At 34.9% G+C, this 26,063-nt stretch overlaps 1 protein-coding gene and 1 long non-coding RNA gene across 3 annotated transcripts; both read left to right on the forward strand.

Annotated features, from left to right (window-relative positions):
- The first annotated feature begins 8,234 nt into the window (after nucleotides 1-8,234).
- On the forward strand, nucleotides 8,235-9,725 carry LOC148760852 (uncharacterized). The gene is made up of 3 exons (XM_088809695.1): nucleotides 8,235-8,277; nucleotides 9,014-9,487; nucleotides 9,717-9,725. Exons 2-3 carry the CDS (start codon nucleotides 9,020-9,022, stop codon nucleotides 9,723-9,725), a joined length of 477 nt encoding a protein of 158 aa, XP_088665821.1. The 5' UTR covers nucleotides 8,235-8,277; nucleotides 9,014-9,019.
- Nucleotides 9,726-10,328: 603 nt separating this feature from the next.
- Nucleotides 10,329-16,501, forward strand: LOC148760853 (uncharacterized). 2 transcript variants are annotated; one of them, XR_016028170.1, is made up of 3 exons: nucleotides 10,329-10,401; nucleotides 15,475-15,560; nucleotides 16,399-16,501. It is a non-coding gene; the product is annotated as an uncharacterized LOC148760853 (long non-coding RNA). The 2 variants fall into 2 exon arrangements; XR_016028169.1 differs by lacking the exon at nucleotides 10,329-10,401 and adding an exon at nucleotides 14,723-14,820.
- Nucleotides 16,502-26,063: the final 9,562 nt, after the last annotated feature.

Raw genomic sequence — 26,063 nt, forward strand, 5'->3', positions numbered from 1 at the left:
TTTTCATGCTTTTGTGCACCTTTTCATAGAACATTTGTGCTCTTTCACTCTCTCACTTTAAAACCCTTGAAAAAAAAATCTTACTTCCATACTTTCTCTCACTAGCTATGTCACGACCTGGAACCTCCCTCGGGCCCATGACAACCGTCGCGACATCCGGATTGACACTCATTACCCGAAATGCCAACCGGAACCCCGCGAGGCTTACATATCAGTTTCTTTCCTTTTCTGTGAGCAATCGTTGTTAAACATTCCATTTAAAACAATTACCGGTCGTTTCTGGCTCAAATAAATCCAAAGAAATATTTTTTTAAAAGGATTTACAGACAAATATCACTATTCAAAATATTGATTAAAATATAGCATTTTTATACAAAAGAATATTTATAGAAACACGTGTAAGAAATCTTTTGTAATGTGTAAGTAAAATAAATTCATACATACAAAAATTTACTAAGTTATAATGTACAATAATGGTTACAATGACAAGTGGCCCAAAATACACCCAGTGTTGGTGTTAGAAATCTACTGTCTGTGTGGTAGAGATGTCAACTGGAATCCTCGACAAAATAGGGTATCTACAAGCTACCACAAGCCTGAAATGTTTGGAAAGGAGGTGGGTGAGATTTTGCAATCCCAATGAGTAAACAGATATTATCATAAATATCTAAAGATGAGTAAAATGGAGGCAAGTTTAAACAACAATTTATAAACCATTTCATAAGGTTTTCAATTTATTTCTTAAATCATAAAATATTTGTAATTTACCAAAACAGTTGTTAAGGCTTATGTCTTTTATAAAAGAAAACAAGGCTCAAGCCAAAACTAATCCTTGGGGATACCTTGGCCGAGGCATCAACCGAGTCCGCCAAGGTTGTTATAACATTTACATGTGAAACACATTTTTTTTTTAAAACAAGCCATTCCTTGGCGTTGGCCGAGTTACACATTCACGTGGGGGTTCGACGTGAAGTGAGTTCTAATACTACCCCGGGAGTTACTCTCCTCGCCTCTACAACCGGAGTAACTATGAAACCGGGTTTACCGTGCCCCTCTAATAGGCAGTTCACGGAAACCCGTCACTATAGTGACTAACCCACCAATTTTAATAAAATTTCGACAGTATAACGTGGCTTTTATTTATTTATCCAGCCTGCATAGTAAAAATAGCTTACATAAATTTTCCAATGCACTTACAAAATATAGCCACATATACTTATATCTCATAAGCCATTCATAGGAAAATATATAATTTTCAAGACAGTTAACAGCCTCAAATTACTCAATTTCATAATCAACACAATATATTTTTTTGTCACATTTATTTCTAAAACATCAAAAATTCTGTTTTAATCTCATTTTTGTTTCATAAAATACATAAAGAGTATTTTTAAAATAACTCTAGATAATTCACAATAATAATAGGTTTACTCACCGTTTGTACAAACTAATTGCTTTTTAGGTGCCCCGATAACTACTCGTCGGGTACGATTTCCTTACCTTTACCGGAAGGCTCTCTTCCTAGACACATTGCAAAAATTTACTCAATTCATCACATTAATGCTAAATCACTATATATTTGACTTAAAACCTATACTAATGCATGGTATGAAATGCAATAGCCAAAAATGGCTTAAATGCAGTATTAACCTATTTTTCGCATTTTACCCGATAAATTGCTAACGCGCTCCATTTTAGCTCTAAATTGTCCCATTCTCTCTCCAACATTTCTAACAATTAATTATCATCCAATATTCCTCTAAAATCACCAAAATCAGCTCACTCTCTTCCTTGGAAAATTTGGCCAAAAACGGGACATTAACTCGGTTAATTTTCCACTTTGTTTTTCTATCACATTTAACCATTTTTCATCATTTTCTCTTCATTTCTCTTAGAATAAAAATCAGATTATCATCATTGTACCTCATTGCAGATTCGGCCGAGGGTGGGTATTGTGAAAATTTAATGCTTTCTTGCCCAATTTAATTTCTAAACACATTTAACTAACTAAAACTACCAATTTAACTAAAAATCAAAACCTAAAAATTCCAAAATCTCTCCCCTAGAATTTCGTCCAGCCCTTGATGTCACTTTTAGATCTCTCTCCTCAAGCATGTTAAATGGAAACAAAGGCATAGGAAAGGTAGAAATCAAGCTAAAGTCGAAAAATCTTACCGTTAGACGCGTAAACGGGTGAAAAACGCGAATTCCCCTTTGAATTTTCTTGTTTCTCTTTGGTTTTTCTTTTTTTCTTCCTTTCCTCTCTATTTTCTCTCTTGTTCTCCCTTATGGCCAGCCAGCACTTAAAATGGGGTTTAAATGGGCTGACTTTTCATTAAAATTATATTATATCATTAAAAAATATCACGTGTCACTTTCCCATTGGCCCATTTTTAAAATTTCATCCATTTGTTTCCAAATTTTCACCATACACTTGTCCCACATATCCATAACTTAGATAAAATTCTCAGACTTATCCAAAGTCTCGATGGAGTAATTTTTGAAATTTACACTTTTACCCCCGTAAAAGTCAAAAATTACATTTTTGCCCCAAAAACTGAAAAATTGTCCGTAGACATATTTTTCATCCCTTATACTCATACCATTCTCCAATTTGTCAAATGTGATCTAAATTCTCTCAAAATCTCAAATTTTGTCCATGGGTGGAAAAATTACGATTTTGCCCCTGAACATCAAAATTTTCAATTTTTTCCCAAATGAACCCTCGAACTTCGAACAATCATTTTTAGTTATTCCTTGACTATAAAATGTTAAATTTCATCCTACGATTCCTATTTGAACTAGTTCGAGGTTAAATCAATTCAAGTGTACCGTTAGGTACAATACCAGGTTTCGTCTATTCTTAGGGACTTTCCTAGCATAATAACATGCTACTCAGTGCATGTATGTTATGACATGTATTTATAGGGTCGGGTTTTACAAGCTAGGTGTTTAGAGAAAGAAAGAGGGAGCTTCTATAATAGCTTGAAATTTTTAGAAAAAGATTCAATTAGGAAGCTACCAAGGTGAGTAGGGAATTAGAATTTGATATTTAAGTGTTGAGAATAGCTAGTGATGAGACTTGGGAATGTTTTGTAGTTGAGGTTGTTTATTCATTTTAAAGTGATTAGGATGGTGCAAATAATAGCCATTTAATAGTAGTTGGAAACTAGTTAGGAATGACTAGTAGAACCCAATTTAAAAAATAACTTTAGAATAGTAATAATGCCAAGTTGGGTTGATGGTGATGTTGTTGTGTGTGATAGGTTCCAACGAAACCCTACACCTCCATTCGGAACATTAGTCGAAGCTAGAGCCCACCAAAACATCAATAAAGACTGGTGAGTGAACTTGCATTTCAAAATTTCTTTGGTAAATGTAATGTATTTGAATGAACATTTGAATGATTTTATCAAAATTTTCTTTAAAAATGTGTGCCAGGGAACAAGCCCTTGATAAAATGTTTTGATGCTGTGAAAAATGTAAAATGTGTAAAAGGATGAATCCATGTGCTTCTATATTATGTTGGTAGGTATATATATGAATATATGTTTTGTATTGATGAATAATGTTGTGTGATGATGTTGAAGTGTGCGAGTAGGGAGTGCGAGTAGGGAGTGCACAGGTGATAATGATAGAGTGTGCGAGTAGGGAGTGCACACATGATGATGTTGAAGTGTGCGAGTAGGGAGTGCACACATGATGATGTTGAAGTGTGCGAGTAGCGAGTGCACACATGATGATGATATTGCATTAAGTTGAGTGTGGTGGGATGGTATGCATGATGATGTATGTATATACAAATATACATGTTATAGAAAGTTTATGAAAATAATTGTGATTGTGTTGTGTGTTGGTATTGTGAATTGCTCCCAAATTGCTTTTCATTTTAACAAAAAAATGGCTTTTGATGTAACAAGACCCATTTCACTTAAAATGCTCTGTTTCTCACTATAGCAAGATTCATTATTGCTGCAGCAAGAAACTCTCAGGTTTTGGGGGTCACACTGGCCTGATTCTCGTGCAGTGAGAAGCTCTCGGGTTCTGGTGCAGTTCTTTTACTTTGATAAAGATTTTGACCACCTTTCAGTCTGAACTGGGAAAAGTGGTAAACATAAAAGTTTTGGCCTTGCCTCTTATCTTTCTAATGTTTAAATATTAGCTCAATTGAACTTCGGTAGTCGGAGATATGATAGAAAAACGGAAACACATGCAAACTAACACTGTTTCTCGCTGCAGCGAGAAACTTGCTGCCATTCTTGCTACCTTGCTTGATTTTGACATATATTTCACCCATTTAACTTCATGGATTGATCATGGGTTTTTGCAACACTATGAGGTTATTAATCAAAGTTTGAAAGGAGGGGTTTTTAGTAAGAAATTTAATCAATTGCGTTGTTTTTGAAACAAGTGCATCATGATTTCCAAATTCTTCCTATCGATTGCTTGTTCCCTTTTTATGTTCACTCACTGAGTTTATACTCACCTTTTTCAAATTCATGTTTTCAGATCAAGAGGCAGCCGGTAACTAGGTCGAGGTGTTCTCGTAGATTTGTATCTTTGGTAGGTATCTTGGCATTTTGTAGCCGCACCTTCACCTTGGTCACTCCGTTGGAAGCCCAAAGTCATTTTTGTTGTAAATATGTACCTGTGATGTAAAGTACTAAGATGTATACCTTAGACCATATATGTACATTTTGATTGGTAAAGCTACCATGAGTGGCAATAGATAATGTTATTTTGGGATAATATAAATGTAGTTTTGATTGTTATAATTTACTATTAAAGTACTTAAAGTGTTGAGATTATGAGATGTAAATGTAAGAATAATTGACGGCATAATGAGTACGATTATATAAATAGGCTTGCTTGGGCTTAGTGGGCTACATACATTGGGCCCATGGGCATATCATGGCCAAAAAATTGGGTCGTGACAGTTTTGTCAACATAAAAAATAAGAGATAGAGAATGTTAACTCTATATGTTTTTGATGATAGCAAAATATTCCCATTCATTGGTGTCTAACTATATTGTTTAAGTGTGCAAGACAAAAATGTATGCAATTAATAAATTAATCACTCAGAAGCAAATGTTAAAACTCATAAGAATGAGGCGCTACAATTGAGCCACAAAACAGAAGCCTTTTAGTTGGATAACTAAGGGAGTTAGTCAACTAAAACTCAAAAATGAAGATGGCTTGTTCAAAAACAAAGAAGACTTAGTCGACTAAGAAGCATGGTTAGTCGACTAAGAGCTTACTGCCAGAAACTGAGTTTAGAGACAGAGATGACTTAATCGACTACGAAGCATTGTTAGTAGACTAAGAGCTTACTGCCAGAAACGGGGATCAAAAGATAGAAACGACTTAATCGACTAAGAAGTATGTTAGTCAACTAAGAGCTCTCTATCTGAAAATTTGAATTTGAATGCTAGAAGATAGATTAATGGCTAGAACTGACTCTAAACTGTTTCCCAATAGTAAAAAACTATCAAACATCCATCAGAGTTGGTTTTTCAAGAATATAAGGCACTCCCAATGGCTAAGAACAAGATTAGATGCTTCCAAGATCAAAAAGAGCTCAAAAATAGCAAAAAACTCTCTGCATACTTTCTGCACTTCACTCTAATCCTTGTAATAGAGTTAAACACTTCATCTTGTATCATTCAGATCAGGTTAGTGATCATAGGTACTCTTTTATTTCTGTTCTCCTTTATTACTTAGAGTGTGCGTGTAAAACCCAACCCTATAAATACATGTCATGACATACATGCACTGAGTAGCATGTTATTATGCTAAGAAAGCACATAAGAAAAGACGAAACCCGATATCGTACCTAACGGTACACTTGAGTTGATTTAACCTCGAACTAGTTCAAATAGGAATTGTAAGATGAAATTTAATATTTTATAGTTCAGGAATGACTAAAAATGATTGTTCGAAGTTCGAGGGTTCATTTGGGGTAAAATTAGAAATTTTGATATTCAAGGGCAAAATCGTCATTTTGCCACCTAAGATAATAATTTGATCATGGAGTGAAATTTTTGACCAAGATTAACTATTTGGAGTATAATTTAATGATAGGAAGTGAAAAAGTTTAATTCTGGTGATTTTTGGAGTGTAGGGGCAAAATCGTAATTTTGCCACCCATGGACAAAATTTGAGATTTTGAGAGAATTTTGATCAAATTTGACAAATTGGAGAATGGTATGAGTATAAGGGATGAAAAATATGTCTATGGGCAATTTTTCAATTTTTGGGGCAAAAATGTAATTTTTGACTTTTACGGGGGCAAAAGTGTAAATTGCAAAAATTACTCCGCCGAGACTTTGGATGAGTCTGAGAATTTTATCTAAGCTATGAATATATGAGACAAGTGTATGGTGAAAATTTGGAAACAAATGGATGAAATTTTAAAAATGGGCCAATGGGAAAGTGACACATGGCATTTTTTAATGAAATAATATTATTTTAATGAAAAGTCAGCCATTTAAACCCAAATTTTGAGTGCTGGCCGGCCATAAGGAAGAAAAACAGAGGAAATAGAGAGGAAAGGAAGAAGAAAAGAAAAACCAAAGAGAAACAAGAAAATTCAAAGAGAAATTCACGATTTTCGACCGTTTACGCGTCTAACGGTAAGATTTTTCGATTTTAGCTTGATTCCTACCTTTCCTATGCCTTTATTTCCATTTAGCATGCTTGAGGAGAGAGATCAAAAAGTGATATCAAGGGCTGGACGAAATTCTAGGAGAGAGAAATTGAAATTTTTAGGTTTTGATTTTTAGTTAAATTGATAGTTTTAGTTAGTTAAATGTGTTTAGAAATTAAATTGGGCAAGAAATCAGTAAATTTTCACAATACCCACTCTTGGCTGGATGCTCAATGCTGTACAATGATGATGAATTGATTTTATTCTAAGGGAAATGAAGAGAAAATGATGAAAAACGATTAAACGTGATAGAAAAACAAAGTAGAAAATTTACCGAGTTAATGTCCCATTTTTGGCCGAATTTTCCAAGGAAGGGAGTGAGCTGATTTTTGTTGTTTTTAGAAGGTTATTGGCTGATATTTGATGGTTAGAAATGTTGGAGAGAGAATGGGATGATTTAGAGCTAAAATGGAGCGCGTTAGCAATTTATCGGGCAAAGTGCCAAAAATAGGTTAATACCGCATTTAAGCCGTTTTAGGCTATTGCATTTCATACCATGCATTAGTATAGGATTTAAGTTAATTATATAGTGATTTAGCATCAATGTGATGAATTGTGTAAATTTTTGTAATGTGTCTAGAAGGAGAGCCTTCCGGAAAAGGCAAAGAAGTCGTACCCGACGAGTAGTGATCGGGGCGCTTAGAAAGCTTTTATTTTGTACAAACGGTGAGTAAACTTATTATTATTGTAAATTATCTAGAGTTTATTTTAAATGCCCTTTATGTATTTTATGAAATGAGAACGAGATTAAAACGGGATTTTTGATGTTTTAGGAATAAATGTGACAAATAAAAATATATTGTATTGATTATGAAATTGAGTAATTGGAGGCTACAAATTGACTTGAAAAATATATATTTTCCTAGGAATGGCTTATGCGAAATGAGTATATGTGGCTATATTTTGTGAATGCATTGGGAAATTTATGTAAGTTGTTTTACTATGCAGGCTGGATAAATAAATAAAAGCCACGTTATACTGTCGAAATTTTATTAAAATTGGTGGGTTAGTCACTGCAGTGACGGGTTTCCGTGGACTGCCTATTAGAGGGGCACGGTAAATCCAGTTATATAGTTACTCCGGTTGTAGAGGCAAGGAGGGTAACTCCTGGGGTAGTATTAGAGCTCACTTCACGTCGAACCCCCACGTGAATGTGTAACTCGGCCAACGCCAAGGGACGGCTTGTTTTTAAAAATAAAAATGTGTTTCACGTGTGAATATTTTAACACCCTTGGCGGACTCGGTTAGATACCTCGGCCAAGGTATCCCCGAGGATTAGTTTTGGCTTGAGCCTTGTTTTAATAAAAGCCATAAGCCTTAACAATTATTTTGGTAAATTACAAATACTTTGTGGTTTAAGAAATAAATTGAAAACATTATGAAATGAGTTGAAATTTGTTGTTTAAACTTGCCTCCATTTTACTCGCCTTTAGATATTTATGATAATGTCTGTTTACTCATTGGGATTGCAAAATCTCACCCAACTCCTTTCCACCCATTTCAGGTTCAGTATAGACTGTAGATAGCTGATCTCATCGAGGACTACTATTGGATCTGCATTTTCCAAACCGTAGGTTCACAGTCCTCTTTGCTTTTGTTTATTCGGGGGCCCTCTGGTTATTGTAAATGAAATTAAATATTTTGGCTTACTGTATTTCAGTATGTATAAATTTATTTAGCTTTTACGCTATAAAAATTATTCACGTATAACTTTATAAATATTGTTTTATAAGAAAATAGAATATTTCCCTTAATATTTCTTTTATTTTCTTATTTTATTCAAATAATCGTAATTTCGTTTTAAATGAAGATTTTAGACTTTTAAACTCATTTTGAATATGAATTATGTATTTTGTACTTGTATATTACGTTTTAGCCAGTTTTGAAATTTTTGAGAAAAAAATGACCAAAATACCCCTATGTGGCGAAAATTTTATTTTGATTGTTTTTGATCTAAAATAGTATATATTCTCTAAAGACTCGATATCTAACAATGATTGCTCACAAGAAAGGAAAGAAACTGATATGTAAGCCTTGCGGGGTTCCAGTTGGCATTCCGGATAATAAGTGTCAATCGGGACGTCGCGGCGATTGTCATGGGCCTGAGGGAGGTTCCGGGTCGTGACAATTCTATTGGTATCAGAGCTTTTGGTTTTAAAGATCAAAGTTTTTAGTTTTAAAGTTGTTTTAAAAATTTACAATATCAGTGTGGCCCCGGATTAAGTTAAGTTAGGTTAGGTTGAATAGAATGCATGCATCTGCATATAGAGCCTAAGGTTACCTAAACTTGCTCGTATTTTTTATAGATTACAATGCCTCCTAGACGCGGACGTCCACCTCTCACTAGATCGGTTGGGAGGGGAAAAGGTCGTTCCCAACGTCATCAGCCAAATACAGTAGAGGAGGAATCAGCTGCATCTACCATTCGGGCAGCACCTGCTGCTGAGCAGGCCGATAGTCCTCCACATCCTCCATCTCCTCAGCCACCTACGGGTATTCCCGCCATGCCTACTGAGGCAGCACAAGCATTGGCAGCTTTCTTTGCAGCAATGGCTGGTCAAGCTCAGACTGGTCAAGTTCCACCTGTAGTGCCTCCAACTACTCCTTTAGTTCCACCACCAGTACAGGATGTATCCATTTCCAAGAAGCTGAAGGAGGCTAGGCAATTGGGTTGTGTATCTTTCACGGGTGAGTTGGATGCCACGGTGGCAAAGGACTGGATTAATCAGGTTTCAGAGACTCTCTCTGATATGAGATTAGACTACGACATGAAGCTGATGGTGGCTACGAGATTATTAGAGAAGAGGGCTCGTACTTGGTGGAATTCGGTGAAGTCCCGTTCCGCTACTCCTCAGACGTGGTCTGATTTTCTCAGGGAATTCGATGGTCAGTATTTCACTTATTTCCATCAGAAAGAAAAGAAGAGAGAATTTCTGAGTTTGAAACAGGGAAATCTAACTGTAGAGGAGTACGAGACTCGTTTTAACGAGTTAATGTTATATGTACCAGATTTGGTGAAAATCTGAGCAGGATCAGGCCAGTTATTTCGAGGAAGGGCTCCGTAATGAGATTAGAGAGCGGATGACAGTGACTGGTAGGGAGCCGCATAAGGAGGTGGTACAGATGGCTTTACGAGCTGAGAAGCTCGCGACTGAGAATAGGAGGATTCGGATTGAGTTTGCAAAAAGGAGGAATCCTGGTATGTCTTCTAGTCAGCCAGTAAAAAGAGGCAAGGACTCAGCGATTTTAGGGAGTACTACTTCTGTTTCCGTGACATCTCCTCGACCTCCATTTCCACCATCACAACAGAGACCTTCGAGGTTTAGCAGATCTGCTATGACTGGTTCTGGGAAGAGTTTCGGAGGTTCTGACAGATGCAGAAATTGTGGGAATTATCATAGTGGGCTATGTAGAGAGCCAACAAGATGTTTCCAATGTGGACAAACGGGTCATATTAGGAGTAATTGCCCACGGTTAGGACGAGCCACGGTAGTTGCATCATCTTCACCAGCTCGCACTGATATACAGAGGAGAGATTCTTCTGGGTTGCCACCGAGACAGGGAGTGGCCATACGGTCCGGTGTGGAGAGTAATACCCCGGCACATCCAGCTTCGAGACCACAGACTCGTACCTCGACAAGAGTTTTCGCTGTGACGGAAGATGAGGCACAAGTTCGACCTGGAGCAGTGACAGGTATTATGTCTTTATTTGATAAAGATGCTTATGTTTTGATAGATTCTGGCTCAGATAGGTCTTATGTGAGCACCACATTTGCATCAATTGCTGATAGAAACTTGTCACCATTAGAGGAAGAAATTGTAATTCACACCCCTTTAGGAGAAAAGCTAGTTAGAAATAGTTGTTATAAAGACTGTGGGGTAAGGGTAGGCGAGGAAGAATTTAGGGGTGACTTAATTCCTCTAGAGATCTTGGATTTTGATCTAATATTGGGTATGGACTGGTTAACTGCACATCGGGCGAACGTGGATTGTTTCCGAAAGGAAGTTATTCTCCGAAATTCGGAGGGAGCAGAGATTGTGTTTGTAGGGAAACGCCGAGTATTACCGTCCTGTGTAATCTCGGCCATCAAAGCTTCGAAATTAGTGCAGAAAGGGTATTCAACTTATTTGGCATACGTGATTGATACTTCAAAGGGGGAACCTAAGTTAGAGGATGTCCCGATAGTAAGTGAGTTTCCTGATGTATTTCCTGATGATTTACCGGGACTGCCTCCTGATCGAGAGCTTGAGTTCCCTATTGATTTACTTTCGGGTACCGCACCTATTTCTATCCCTCCATATAGAATGGCTCCGGCAGAGTTGAAGGAGTTGATAGTACAATTGCAAGAGTTGGTGGACAAGGGTTTTATACGCCCTAGTATATCTCCGTGGGGAGCACCGGTTTTATTTGTGAAAAAGAAAGACGGTACACTTCGGTTATGTATCGATTACCGACAGCTTAACAGAATGACCATTAAGAACAAGTATCCGTTACCGAGGATTGATGATCTTTTCGATCAATTACAGGGAGCTACAGTGTTTTCCAAGGTTGATCTAAGGTCTGGGTATCATCAGTTGAGGATTAAAGAACAGGATGTACCCAAGACAGCATTCAGGACTCGGTACGGTCATTATGAGTTCTTGGTCATGCCTTTCGGGTTAACTAACGCACCGGCAGCTTTTATGGATCTCATGAATAGGGTGTTCCACCCTTACCTGGACAAGTTTGTTATTGTGTTCATTGATGACATACTGGTTTACTCGAGAGATAATGATGAGCACGCTGCCCACTTGCGTATAGTATTACAAACTTTGAGGGAAAGACAGTTGTATGCAAAGTTTTCGAAGTGTGAGTTTTGGTTACAGGAAGTGGTATTCCTGGGACACGTAGTATCGAGAACTGGAATATATGTTGATCCTAAGAAAGTAGAGGCAATTTTACAATGGGAGCAACCTAAGACAGTGACGGAGATTCGTAGTTTCCTCGGATTAGCCGGTTATTATCGGAGGTTTGTTCAGGGGTTTTCCTTAATAGCAACTCCTTTGACCCGTCTAACTCGTAAGGGAGTTAAGTTTGTGTGGGATGATGTTTGTGAGAATCGATTTCAGGAGCTAAAGAACCGGTTAACCTCCGCTCCCGTTTTAACACTTCCTGTTAATGGTAAGGGATTTGTAGTATATAGTGATGCCTCAAAGTTGGGGTTAGGGTGCGTATTGATGCAGGATGAAAAAGTTGTGGCTTATGCTTCTAGACAGCTAAAGAGGCATGAAGCAAATTACCCTACCCATGATTTAGAGTTAGCAGCAGTGGTGTTTGCTTTAAAAATCTGGAGGCATTACTTGTATGGTGAGCATTGTCGGATATTTACGGATCATAAGAGTTTAAAATTTTTGCTCACCCAAAAGGAGCTTAATTTGAGGCAAAGGCGATGGTTGGAGTTGATAAAAGATTATGACTTGGTGATAGACTATCATCCGGGGAAGGCGAACGTTGTAGCTGATGCCTTAAGTCGTAAGTCTTCATCGTCTTTAGCAGCACTTCAGAGTTGTTATTTTCCAGCATTAATAGAGATGAAATCTCTTGGGGTCCAGTTGAGAAATGGTGAGGATGGATCCTTATTGGCAAACTTCATTGTGCGACCTTCGTTACTTAATCAGATCAAGGACATTCAGAGGACTGATGATGAGTTAAGAAAAGAAATTCAAAAACTGACCGATGGAGGAGTTAGTGAGTTCAGATTTGGAGAGGATAACGTCTTGATGTTTAAAGATCGAGTTTGTGTTCCTGAGGGAAACCAGTTGAGACAGGCGATCATGGAAGAAGCTCATTCATCTGCTTATGCATTACATCCCGGAAGCACCAAGATGTATAAGACTATCAGGGAGAATTATTGGTGGCCGGGTATGAAGCGAGACGTAGCAGAATTCGTAGCAAAGTGTCTCGTATGTCAGCAAGTTAAGGCGGAGCATCAGAGGCCATCAGGTACACTTCAGTCTTTACCTGTTCCCGAGTGGAAATGGGAGCATGTAACTATGGATTTTGTTTTGGGATTGCCGCGGACACAGAGGGGAAATGATGCGATTTGGGTGATCGTAGATCGGTTGACTAAGTCCGCTCACTTTTTAGCTGTCCATAGTACATACTCTATTGAGAAGCTGGCTCAGCTCTATATAGATGAGATTGTGAGGCTACATGGAGTTCCCGTTTCTATAGTGTCAGATCGAGATCCTCGATTCACTTCTCGATTCTGGCCGAAATTTCAAGAAGCTCTTGGAACCAAATTGAAATTTAGCACTGCTTTTCACCCACAGACGGATGGTCAGTCAGAAAGGACTATCCAGACCTTGGAGGATATGTTACGGGCTTGTGTCATTGACTTTATTGGGAGTTGGGACAGACATTTGCCATTGGTGGAATTTGCTTACAACAATAGCTTTCAGTCTAGCATTGGTATGGCACCATACGAAGCTTTATATGGAAGGAAATGTCGTACTCCACTTTGTTGGGATGAAGTGGGTGAAAGAAGGTTAGTGAGTGTGGAATTGATCGAGCTAACTAATGACAAGATCAAGGTTATACGAGAGAGGCTAAAGGTAGCCCAGGATAGGCAGAAGAGCTATGCAGATAAACGGAGAAAAGACTTGGAGTTTGAGATCGATGATAAAGTTTTTCTTAAGGTTTCTCCTTGGAAAGGTAATAATTTGAATACTTTGAAGTATTAAATCTTATTGATTATACTATCATGATAAATTATGGTGTTTTATTGGATAATGAAAGGTGTGATTCGATTTGCGAAGAGGGGAAAGCTCAACCCGAGATATATTGGACCATTCCGAATCATTGAAAGGATTGGACCAGTGGCTTATCGGTTAGAATTACCTCCGGAGTTAGATCGGATCCACAACGTTTTCCATGTCTCCATGCTTAAGAAATATGTACCAGATCCCTCTCACGTCCTCGAAGCACCTTCGATCGAGTTGCATGACGATTTGAAGTTCGAGGTACAACCTGTGAGTATCTTGGATCGAAAGGATCGAGTACTGAGAAACAAGAGTATTTCAATGGTCAAAGTATTGTGGAAAAATGCTCGAATGAAGGAAATGACATGGGAAGTAGAGCATCAGATGAGGAACCAATACCCGCATCTATTTGTTGAATCTGGTAAGTGAAATTTTGAGGTCAAAATTTTATTTTTAGGGGGGTAGAATTGTAAAACCCAACCCTATAAATACATGTCATGACATACATGCACTGAGTAGCATGTTATTATGCTAGGAAAGCACATAAGAAAAGACGAAACCCGATATCGTACCTAACGGTACACTTGAGTTGATTTAACCTCGAACTAGTTCAAATAGGAATTGTAGGATGAAATTTAATATTTTATAGTTCAGGAATGACTAAAAATGATTGTTCGAAGTTCGAGGGTTCATTTGGGGTAAAATTAGAAATTTTGATATTCAAGGGCAAAATCGTCATTTTGCCACCTAAGATAATAATTTGATCATGGAGTGAAATTTTTGACCAAGATTAACTATTTGGAGTATAATTTAATGATAGGAAGTGAAAAAGTTTAATTCTGGTGATTTTTGGAGTGTAGGGGCAAAATCGTAATTTTGCCACCCATGGACAAAATTTGAGATTTTGAGAGAATTTTGATCAAATTTGACAAATAGGAGAATGGTATGAGTATAAGGGATGAAAAATATGTCTATGGGCAATTTTTCATTTTTTGGGGCAAAAATGTAATTTTTGACTTTTACGGGGGCAAAAGTGTAAATTACAAAAATTACTCCACCGAGACTTTGGATGAGTCTGAGAATTTTATCTAAGCTATGAATATATGAGACAAGTGTATGGTGAAAATTTGGAAACAAATGGATGAAATTTTAAAAATGGGCCAATGGGAAAGTGACACATGGCATTTTTTTAATGAAATAATATTATTTTAATGAAAAGTCAGCCATTTAAACCCAAATTTTGAGTGCTGGCCGGCCATAAGGAAGAAAAACAGAGGAAATAGAGAGGAAAGGAAGAAGAAAAGAAAAACCAAAGAGAAACAAGAAAATTCAAAGAGAAATTCGCGGTTTTCGACCGTTTACGCGTCTAACGGTAAGATTTTTCGATTTTAGCTTGATTCCTACCTTTCCTATGCCTTTATTTCCATTTAGCATGCTTGAGGAGAGAGATCAAAAAGTGATATCAAGGGCTGGACGAAATTCTAGGAGAGAGAAATTGAAATTTTTAGGTTTTGATTTTTAGTTAAATTGATAGTTTTAGTTAGTTAAATGTGTTTAGAAATTAAATTGGGCAAGAAATCAGTAAATTTTCACAATACCCACTCTTGGCTGGATGCTCAATGCTGTACAATGATGATGAATTGATTTTATTCTAAGGGAAATGAAGAGAAAATGATGAAAAACGATTAAACGTGATAGAAAAACAAAGTAGAAAATTTACCGAGTTAATGTCCCATTTTTGGCCGAATTTTCCAAGGAAGGGAGTGAGCTGATTTTTGTTGTTTTTAGAAGGTTATTGGCTGATATTTGATGGTTAGAAATGTTGGAGAGAGAATGGGATGATTTAGAGCTAAAATGGAGCGCGTTAGCAATTTATCGGGCAAAGTGCCAAAAATAGGTTAATACCGCATTTAAGCCGTTTTAGGCTATTGCATTTCATACCATGCATTAGTATAGGATTTAAGTTAATTATATAGTGATTTAGCATCAATGTGATGAATTGTGTAAATTTTTGTAATGTGTCTAGGAGGAGAGCCTTCCGAAAAAGGCAAAGAAGTCGTACCCGACGAGTAGTGATCGGGGCGCTTAGAAAGCTTTTATTTTGTACAAACGGTGAGTAAACTTATTATTATTGTAAATTATCTAGAGTTTATTTTAAATGCCCTTTATGTATTTTATGAAATGAGAACGAGATTAAAACGGGATTTTTGATGTTTTAGGAATAAATGTGACAAATAAAAATATATTGTATTGATTATGAAATTGAGTAATTGGAGGCTACAAATTGACTTGAAAAATATATATTTTCCTAGGAATGGCTTATGCGAAATGAGTATATGTGGCTATATTTTGTGAATGCATTGGGAAATTTATGTAAGTTGTTTTACTATGCAGGCTGGATAAATAAATAAAAGCCACGTTATACTGTCGAAATTTTATTAAAATTGGTGGGTTAGTCACTGCAGTGACGGGTTTCCGTGGACTGCCTATTAGAGGGGCACGGTAAATCCAGTTATATAGTTACTCCGGTTGTAGAGGCGAGGAGGGTAACTCCTGGGGTAGTATTAGAGCTCACTTCACGTCGAACCCCCACGTGAATGTGTAACTCGGCCAACGCCAAGGGACGGCTTGTTTTTAAAAATAAAAATGTGTTTCACGTGTGAATATTTTAACACCCTTGGCGGACTCGGTTAGATACCTCGGCCAAGGTATCCCCGAGGATTAGTTTTGGCTTGAGCCTTGTTTTAATAAAAGCCATAAGGCTTAACAATTGTTTTGGTAAATTACAAATACTTTGTGGTTTAAGAAATAAATTGAAAACATTATGAAATGAGTTGAAATTTATTGTTTAAACTTGCCTCCATTTTACTCGCCTTTAGATATTTATGATAATGTCTGTTTACTCATTGGGATTGCAAAATCTCACCCAACTCCTTTCCACCCATTTCAGGTTCAGTATAGACTGTAGATAGCTGATCTCATCGAGGACTACTATTGGATCTGCATTTTCTAAACCGTAGGTTCACAGTCCTCTTTGCTTTTGTTTATTCGGGGGCCCTCTGGTTATTGTAAATGAAATTAAATATTTTGGCTTACTGTATTTCAGTATGTATAAATTTATTTAGCTTTTACGCTATAAAATTTATTCACGTATAACTTTATAAATATTGTTTTATAAGAAAATAGAATATTTCCCTTAATATTTCTTTTATTTTCTTATTTTATTCAAATAATCGTAATTTCGTTTTAAATGAAGATTTTAGACTTTTAAACTCATTTTGAATATGAATTATGTATTTTGTACTTGTATATTACGTTTTAGCCAGTTTTGAAATTTTTGAGAAAAAAATGACTAAAATACCCCTATGTGGCGAAAATTTTATTTTGATTGTTTTTGATCTAAAATAGTATATATTCTCTAAAGACTCGATATCTAACAATGATTGCTCACAAGAAAGGAAAGAAACTGATATGTAAGCCTTGCGGGGTTCCAGTTGGCATTCCGGATAATGAGTGTCAATCAGGACGTCGCGGTGATTGTCATGGGCCTGAGGGAGGTTCCGGGTCGTGACAGTGCGAGTCACTCTAAGTGGATTGATCAAGCTTGGGTTAGCTTGATTGGGTGTATAGGTTTTAACTCAGCCTAAGGAAAGTTAGTTTTGGGTTTTGGTTGATTTTCGAAAAAACCATTATTAAAGGTTGTGGCTGAGCCTGTGAAAAGCCATTGTAAAAGTTGGGTGGGAGCTTGGGAATTCCACCGTGATTTGGTTTGGAAAATCCATGATTGAGCAATCAAGGTAGTGGATGTAGGTCTTTGATCGAACCGCTATAAATCTTTATGTATTGTTTGCTTTGTTTTATTTTTTATTTTCATTCTCTCTTAAATCATTCATTCATCTTGCATCAAATTTCTCATCGTTGACTTTCAATTTGCCCCCACTTAGAAATCAAGTTTAGTGAGAGCCAAAAAGTGTTCTTCACCCCCATTTAGCACATTTATTTGGGACCAACAAGTGGTATTAGAGCATAACCCTCATTTTTAAGACTTAACATCCTTAGGGGAAATCCAAATGGCTCTAGAAAAATTTGTTGATGCTGAGGGTCAATGCATAAATATGCCTCCTCTATTTGATGGATCAAACTATCTTTATTGGGGTACTAGAATGTCCATTTATGTTAGGGCTTATGACTATGAGATGTGGGATGTCATTACCGATGGTCCTTTCATTCCTATGATTACAAATTCGGTAAATGGTGAGAAAACTCCCAAACATAGAAATAAGTGGACTGAAGCTGAAATGAGGACAGTACAAATGAACTCCAAGGCCATGCACACTCTCATTTGTGCACTTGATTATAGAGAATATAATAGAGTGTGCATGTGCAAAAGTGCCAACGAAATTTGAGAAAAATTAGAAGAGTTATATGGAGAAACAATGAAGGAAAAGGAATTGGAAGACAAGTCTTGTAGAATCAATGCTCAACAAGCAACATGGCAAATATAGACAAGGAATCAAGTGAAGATGAATACTCAAATCAAATTAAATTATGCTTTATAGCTCTTGAAGAGATAAAGGTAACTTTTTCATCTTATGAGCTTAATTCATATGCTTTTGATGAATTGCATGATGCTTTTGAGGATTTAGCATTTGAGTTTGAGAAAATGAATATGAAGAACAAGAAAATTATTTCCATACTTGATGTTGAAAATGAATTTTTGATGAAAACAAAAATTGACTTAGAAAAAGAAAATGACAATTTGGAAAAGGATTTTAAAGCTTACCAAAAGAAAATTGATATTTTGGAAAAACAAAATTTTGATGTGAAAATAAAATTTGAAGATTTATTAAATGAGAAACAAAGGCTTTCATGAATTCCTCATCTCCCAAAATGACCAAATGCAGTCATTGCACATATTTTAGTTATTATCCATACACTTGTCCAATTAGAAAATGTTTACCTTATAAATTTAGACAAGTGTGGGTTCCAAAAGGAATTTTGTGTGATGAGACTAATTTTCAAGGATCCAAAGCAATTTGGATACCAAAGATCAAATGAAAAATGTCTCTTGTAGGTGTGCTAGAGCAAAGATGAATAAGTCTTGAAGAATGAATGCTCTTTAGTCACACATAAAGGAAAATGGGTGATCTTTATTCTAAAAGCCTTTTGTTTGTTTAAATGAGATTTTTGATTGCTTATTTATTGAATGTTTCATTGATTTAGCTTGATTTCTAAAATTGTTTGCTTTACTTAATTGAAAACTCTAGTTGCCTATTTTTGCTTGAATATTAAGTACATAATTCCTTGAGCTTTATTGATAAATCTTGGCTATGCAACTCGATTTGATATGATACATGCTACAAGTTTCAAAGATGTAAGAATCTAAAGATTGTGTATGTACTTATATTTTGATCTTGAATACATCATCATTCTTATTTTGAGAAAAATGTTTTATTAAGATTGCTTGATTTTAGAAAATTGTTTCTATAAAATTTTCTCATATTTTGTGAAATTGTTTCCATGCTATTTTTTAAGGAAAAATGACTTTTGAGCATAATCTTGAAACATAAAAGGTAGGATAATGTGATAGAAATATGAGCATACTTGATGACTTACACTCACATTTATTCAAGTAGCCTAAAACAAGGAAAATTGAGTTAAAAAAAAATTATCCTTAATTTCCTTGTGCCTAATGTAAGTCGATCATTTGAACAATCTTGATTTACATTCTAGAACTTGTTTGAATAGTTCAAGATGGTTGATAATGAGCTTGAAAGTTTTGACTACTTTAATTGGTACTTTTAAAGCAAAATGAGCTTATATGAGAAAAATGTTGCCATCCTTAAGTTTATAATGATTTATCAATTGGACAAGTTTGTTTCATAACGAAAATAGTTATTGACTTGTTCTTATTGGATGTGCATGCTTGCTTGTAAGCTTGAATGGTCATAAGGGAATTTTTGGCACATGATTGTGAGATATTTGCAAATGACCCTTGACATGCATAAACATAATTCATTATGCTCATTACACATTCCATAAATCATTTAAAGCATAATTGAACAAAATTGAGTGATATTGAGCTCGTGATTTTTCAGAAAGCATGTCTAATCTTGAATGTTTGGAGTTGAAAAGTTTGCAAAGAAATATTTAATCTTTACCAATTGATTTTCTTGCAAAATCTTTTTATCGTCCTTGATTACAAATGATTTATTTTTAATGATATAGCATGGTTGAGCAAACTTGATTTGATATATTTATATAAATTGCACAAATTCGATGTTGCTTGGTATTTCTCTTATGATTGGTGAAATTGATTGAAATGGATTTTTTAAGCATGATCTTTAGTGTGATAATTGACATTGATGGCATTTTTCAAGCAAAAGAACAGATCTATTTTCAATGTTTGACATCCTTGAGATTACAATGATTTCAATGATATATAACTTGAACAAGTGTGCCTTATGTTGAAAATGCTATTATAGCTTGTTCTTGATGCAAATCAATGCTTGAATGACCTCGAGGGAATTTTTGTCTATATGCTGGAAAAATGTTGAAAATGTGAAATTTAATGCTTATTATGCTTAAACATTGTTTAAATGCTTGTTGTACATTTTATAAGTCATATTCATGCATCATGACGAAAATTAAACATGTTCGAGCATATTAGAAACATGATTCTTCAAATGAGCATTTCAACTTTTTAACACTTGTGAACAATGAGCAATAAAAGCCAAAATTTGAGTTCACATGTTTTTCTTGAAGAATTTTTGATCATACATGTCCAAAATGATGTTCTAAACATGGTTGAAATGAAATTCTAAATTGTTCTCACATAAATCCATGTTTTGATATCATTATACCTTGGAACATTGCATGTTTTGCACCTTTTTTTGGCTTTTCAATATGCAAGAATCAAGCATAATTGACTATTTAGCATAGCTAGTCAACTATTGGAGAACAAAATGCAAACAATGCTGCTGGAATGATAAAAACTGGACCCAAGGGATATGCAGTCGACTCTTGAGTGCTCTAAAGCCAAAATGGACAGGTTTTGAATTTCAAAATGTCTTTTTACTTTACTTCTTGTCCATTACAATATTTTCTTCCTTGAATTTCCTTGTCAAAGATGATTCTTGACTCTTAAAAACTTGCATTGTGAATACTCTCATGATCATTTGGTGCAAGTACATGCTCTTGAAATTGTAAAACTTGCTGAAAAATGGGAAATCTTTTTTGATGACATAAATCTATCTATTCCCAAGCATAACACTCATATTGATTCCATAGATTTTCTTGTATTTACAATGACAAAATAGAAATATGAGAAATTGTTCATCAATTCTTGAATTTGTTAATCCGATTAGATTTTCATGTGCATATATAGAAAATATCTTCTCATGAAAATTGAAATGTTCAAATGCTAATCTACAAACAATTCTTGAAATATATTTTACGTTTGTGCTCAAATGATTGTTTCAAAATTGATTTCTTGATTATGCATACTTATTCGATTAGGATGTACTCATTTAACTTAATGAAAATATTCTTGGTTCATCTACTGTATTGGTCAAGACACATGCTTATATGATTTTTCTTTATGCTTGACCTTAAGGTTTGAAGTCTAAAACTTGACTTGAGCTATGCATTTGAACATGAATGTAATTGTCAAGTTTGATCATGGCATATATTGTGAGTTGGCATAGTTGAAATTTATTTTGAATATGCATTTAAATGTTAACTATGTCTTCATTGAGCCTTAACGTTTACGTCTAAGGATTTTGTGTGCAATCAACTTTAGCTTATAGATCACCATAAACAACTTGACATGTCAAATAAAATATGGCTTATAGCTTTTTTTAGCAATGAATGCCTAATGTGCTTTGATTAAATATCTCTTTCTTGAATCTTGATAATTGGTATTCATTAACGATTGAATGTTCACTTTGAATATATTCATGAGTTGAGTACTTTACTTCCAATATTCTATAACAATTGATATCACTCATGAATCATGAATTATTGAGAAATTGCAAATACCTTGAACTTCAATGGTTGCATATTTTTTGAATGGGTATATGTCTATATTGAACTCATGCTTGCATTTTGATGGACAAAATTCCATCAAAAATGGAATCATGAATAAAAAAATATGCATGATTGCATATAGACAAAATTGGAATCACAATTGATGGACAAACATGAATTATTGTGCTTGCATTTATTGTAATCATGTTTGTGCTTATTTGATCATAACTCTCATACATGATTGCAATAAATGCAAAATGCTTTAGCCATGCTTCATGAATAATGATATGCCTTTTGTGAAAGTTCTCCTTGAATTGACAATTTCATATATAATCTGGAGAATACATCTTGCAATGCTTGCTTCATAATGACTTGGATGAATGATCGCTTGAAAATGATTTGGAAGAATACTTGCTAAAAATGCTTAATGATGATATTTTTTAATTTCTCCTTGAGTTGCTATTTTTTAGAGAATTTCCTGGAAATGCTTTATTGATACTACTTGGCTGATTGATATTGAGAATAAATAATGAATGCTTGATGATAATTGAGAATGATGCTTGAAGACTAATGATACCTTTGACATGCCTAGGAACTACTTTGCAAATACTTCTTGAAAATATGAGTATTTGATGCATATGTTGAACATCTATTCAAATGCTCATACTTTTTTTAGCTCCATGAATACTTGAGTATTAGTTAAATAAATTGAATATCCATTTGAATGCTCATTTATTCTAGGCTCATGATTTCTCTCCTAATATTTGATCTATTAAGGATCTTTAACAATTTGTGTTGAACATATGATTTCTTAAGGAGGAGTCAATCATTGTCCTTGATATCATAAGGAATTAAGATCTTCAACAACAAGATTTGGTGAGATTCAACATTTGGTGCTCTTCGCTACCGGTAACATCTTTCTAAACACCAAAATAGATATTGTGCCTTATATTGCTTCTCACTTAAACTTGAATGTTGAAATGCATAATTGGTATCGAGCTTTAAGTTTTCTCCATTAGTGTCTAGCTTTAAAATTAGCATCAAGCTTTATAATTGTCTTTACTCTCTTGAGATTTAAATTGATCATATCTTTCTTAAATGTTTTGAGCCTTGAAGTTGATATGCTTGAAATGCTTAGTGATATGGGAAGTCTTTACTAGTGCTTTACCAATTGATATAATGAGCTTTAAAATGATTCCATCTCTCATAATTGATATTATGTTTTTACAAAGGGGGAGATTTTACTTATATCTATCAATTGGTATATTGAGCTTTAACACTTGGTATTGGAGTTCAAACATAGCTTATGTGCTTCTTGAACATCTTTATGATTATCTTTGTTGGACTTCATAATTGTTATGCACACATTTTGCTTATAGTATATGTTCATGTGATTAAGTGCATATATATGATGACTTGGTGACTTAATGGTTACATATTCATGGTCTTAATGCTTATATTCTTGATGGATTTTGCTAAACATTGTTGCTTGAGTTGAAACGTTTAATGCTCACTCTTTTTAATCTTTTTGATATAACAAAAACGGGGAGAAGGTTTATGAGCAAATTTAATTTTATGCATATGTTGAAGGGCAGATTTTAAAATCATTTCAAATGCAAATTATGCTCATAGTTTTGTCACATAAAAAAAAAGAAGATTGTTAGCTTTAAATTTATTATAGTTTTGGTTATGACAAAATGATCAAATTAGCTTGAACATTATTTGAGTAATCCTTGACAATTTCTTAAAATGATTTAACTCCCATACATTTGTTCCTACATAGACACAAACTTGACTCTTGAAGTTGTTGAACTATATCTATAAGCTTGTATGACTTAGGTGTATGAGTGCTTATGATTCTTATTCATTAAAGTTTAATTTAAAGATTAAAGGAAAATCTAGATTTACTTATTAAGGGGGAGTTTTGAATATCTTGTTTAATGATGAAAAAGAAAAAGGAGAGACGGAAGACCAAGTCAAATAGAGTTAAATAGGTTTTCGTGTTTAATTTATGTGTGTGATACTCAGTTTTGATTTTGTTGAATATTATGTAAAGAAAACTAGATGCATTGACTAAGGGGGGGCAACTCATTATGCACAAAGATTTGAAGCATTCATATTGAACGTAGACATTGTACTTTTAATCTAGGAGTGTTTTGTCATCATAAAAAATAAGAGATAGAGAATGTTGACTCTATATGTTTTTTATGATAGCAAAATATTCCCATTCATTAGTGTCTAACTATATTGCTTAAGTGTGCAGGATAAAAATGTATGCAATTAATAAATTAATCACTCAGAAGCAAATGTTAAAACTCATAAGAATGAGGAGTTACAATTGAGCCACAAAACAGAAGCCTCTTAGTCGATAACTAAGGGAGTTAGTAAACAAAACTCAAAAATGAAGATGGTTGGTTCAGAAACAGAGAAGACTTAGTGGACCAAGAAACATGGTTAGTCGACTAAGAGCTTACTACCAGAAACTGAGTTCAGAGACAGAGACGACTTAATCGACTAAGAAGCATTGTTAGTCGACTAAGAAGCATTGTTAGTTGACTAAGAGCTTACTGCCAGAAACTAGGATCAGAAGACAAAAACGACTTAGTCGACTAATGTAACACCCCATACTCTTGTTTAATCGTCAATAAGACCTTATCGATAAAACGAAGAGTCACTTAATGTAAATTAAGGGTCGAAAAGCAGTTACGAGTGAAAAGAATATTTTGAAATAAAATATTATTTTATGAATAAAATAATAAATAAAATATTAATATTTTATCTATTATTGGAATTAGTCATGAGAAAGGATTATATGATTAATCTAAGTGGGGGAGAAGAAATAAGAAAGAATTTCGAAGAAAAACGACGATAATTGTGCTCGTGTGATTTTATTAATCGAGTTAACGTAGATAAGTAAATATTTAAATATTATGGTGATACTGCGTTAAAGTGCAATTTCTATATTTTGGTGGTACACGTGCAGAGGAAAAAAAGATAAATAGAAATTAAAATTTTTAAACGCATATGAATGATCAAATTTTAAAATATGACAGTTGGAGTATTATGTAGTAAAATGAAATGGGAGAAATAAAATAAAGAAATATTAAAATAAATAATACAATAATAATAAATATATTATATATATAAAAGACCAACATGGGCAGCCGCCCATGTGGTCAATTAAAGGGTCAATAAGTATTTTTATGGTGGTAGGGGCCGGCCAACTTGGAAAGTAAAATGAGATAAGGATGAAAGAAAGAAAAGACAAGAAAAAAAAAAGAGAAAGAAATGATGGGGAGCCGGCCAAGTGAATAAAAGAAGAAGAAAAGAAAGAAATGAAAAGCCAAAGCCGGATATTTGAAGAAGGAAAAAGGAAAGAAAGAAGTTGGTTTTGAGGGAGAAAGAAAGAGCTGGTATCGTCGACTAGTGAGGGAAAAATAAAGGAGTGGTGCAACCAATTCTTGAGGGAGAAAACAAGGGCTAGTGCCATTGGGTTTCTGAGAGAATAAACAAAGGTTTGTGCTGCCAGATTGTGAAGGACAAAGAGACCTTGTGCTACTGGATTTTTGGGAAGGAAAAAAGAGAGGAAGCTGGGCTGTTATCGTGATCGACGGTGAGAGTGAAAGTAGAGAGGGTGCTACCGACGGTGAGAGAGAAAGAGTAAGGAAGAGTAGTCGGTTGGTGAGTGAAAGGAGGGAGAAGAAAGGAAGAGAAAAACGAGCAGAAGAGAGAAAAAATAGATAGGAAAGAAAGGTAAGAAAATAATAAAATATATAATAATAATGTTAGAATAAAATACGATATATAGATATATTAATTAAGTGGGTTTCAATATTTAAGAAAAGTAAGTAAAGGTGATGCACTGTGGTGGCAGGTCGGAGGAAATAGCAAGCGACTGGCAAGAAGGAATAAGTAGATACGTTTTCGAATTAATAGCGATGTAGTGTCCCGCTATTCTGAGGTGAGTAGGAGGTGTCAATTTTAAAATTCCCATAATAGTGTAAATGTACATATATTTTATTTTAGATGTAATATTGTGGATAGCATGTGTTGGTAGAAATTTTAAGGAATTGTGAATGCAAATTATGTTCAAAAATTGTTTTGAATATATATGTATAAATTATATGTAAAGTGTTTTAAAAATCGAGAAACAAGCCCTTCGCATTGTTTTGCTTCAAAATCTGTGCCTTATATTTGTGCAGTGTGCATTCATGGTTATATTGCTTATTCACCATGCGAATTATTGTTCCGAAATTCATGCATAAATATATTTTGAGAAAATCATAGATTTTATCATACCCTATGTTGAATGCTTTGGAAATAATTTTGAAACGAGATTTCAAGGACATAAAGTGATTTTTAAAATGGTTTTATAAACCGAGAGATTCGAGAGTAGGCCGGCTGTCACTTCGGTTAAGTGTGACCCTTGTGCACGAGTGAGCTCTAGCTAGAGAACCATTGGGTCGCCGATGGGCGGTTATGTGTGGTTGGGGCCACGACCTGTGATATATGTATGCGTGGCTAAGCCACCAGATGATTACGCGATTACGACTGTTTGATTCTCCGATATCGGCCAACATAGTGAGA

This window comes from Theobroma cacao, chromosome 9, assembly GCF_053813885.1.
Source record: "Theobroma cacao isolate CCN51 chromosome 9, ASM5381388v1, whole genome shotgun sequence".
In the NCBI taxonomy this organism is placed as follows: domain Eukaryota; kingdom Viridiplantae; phylum Streptophyta; class Magnoliopsida; order Malvales; family Malvaceae; genus Theobroma; species Theobroma cacao.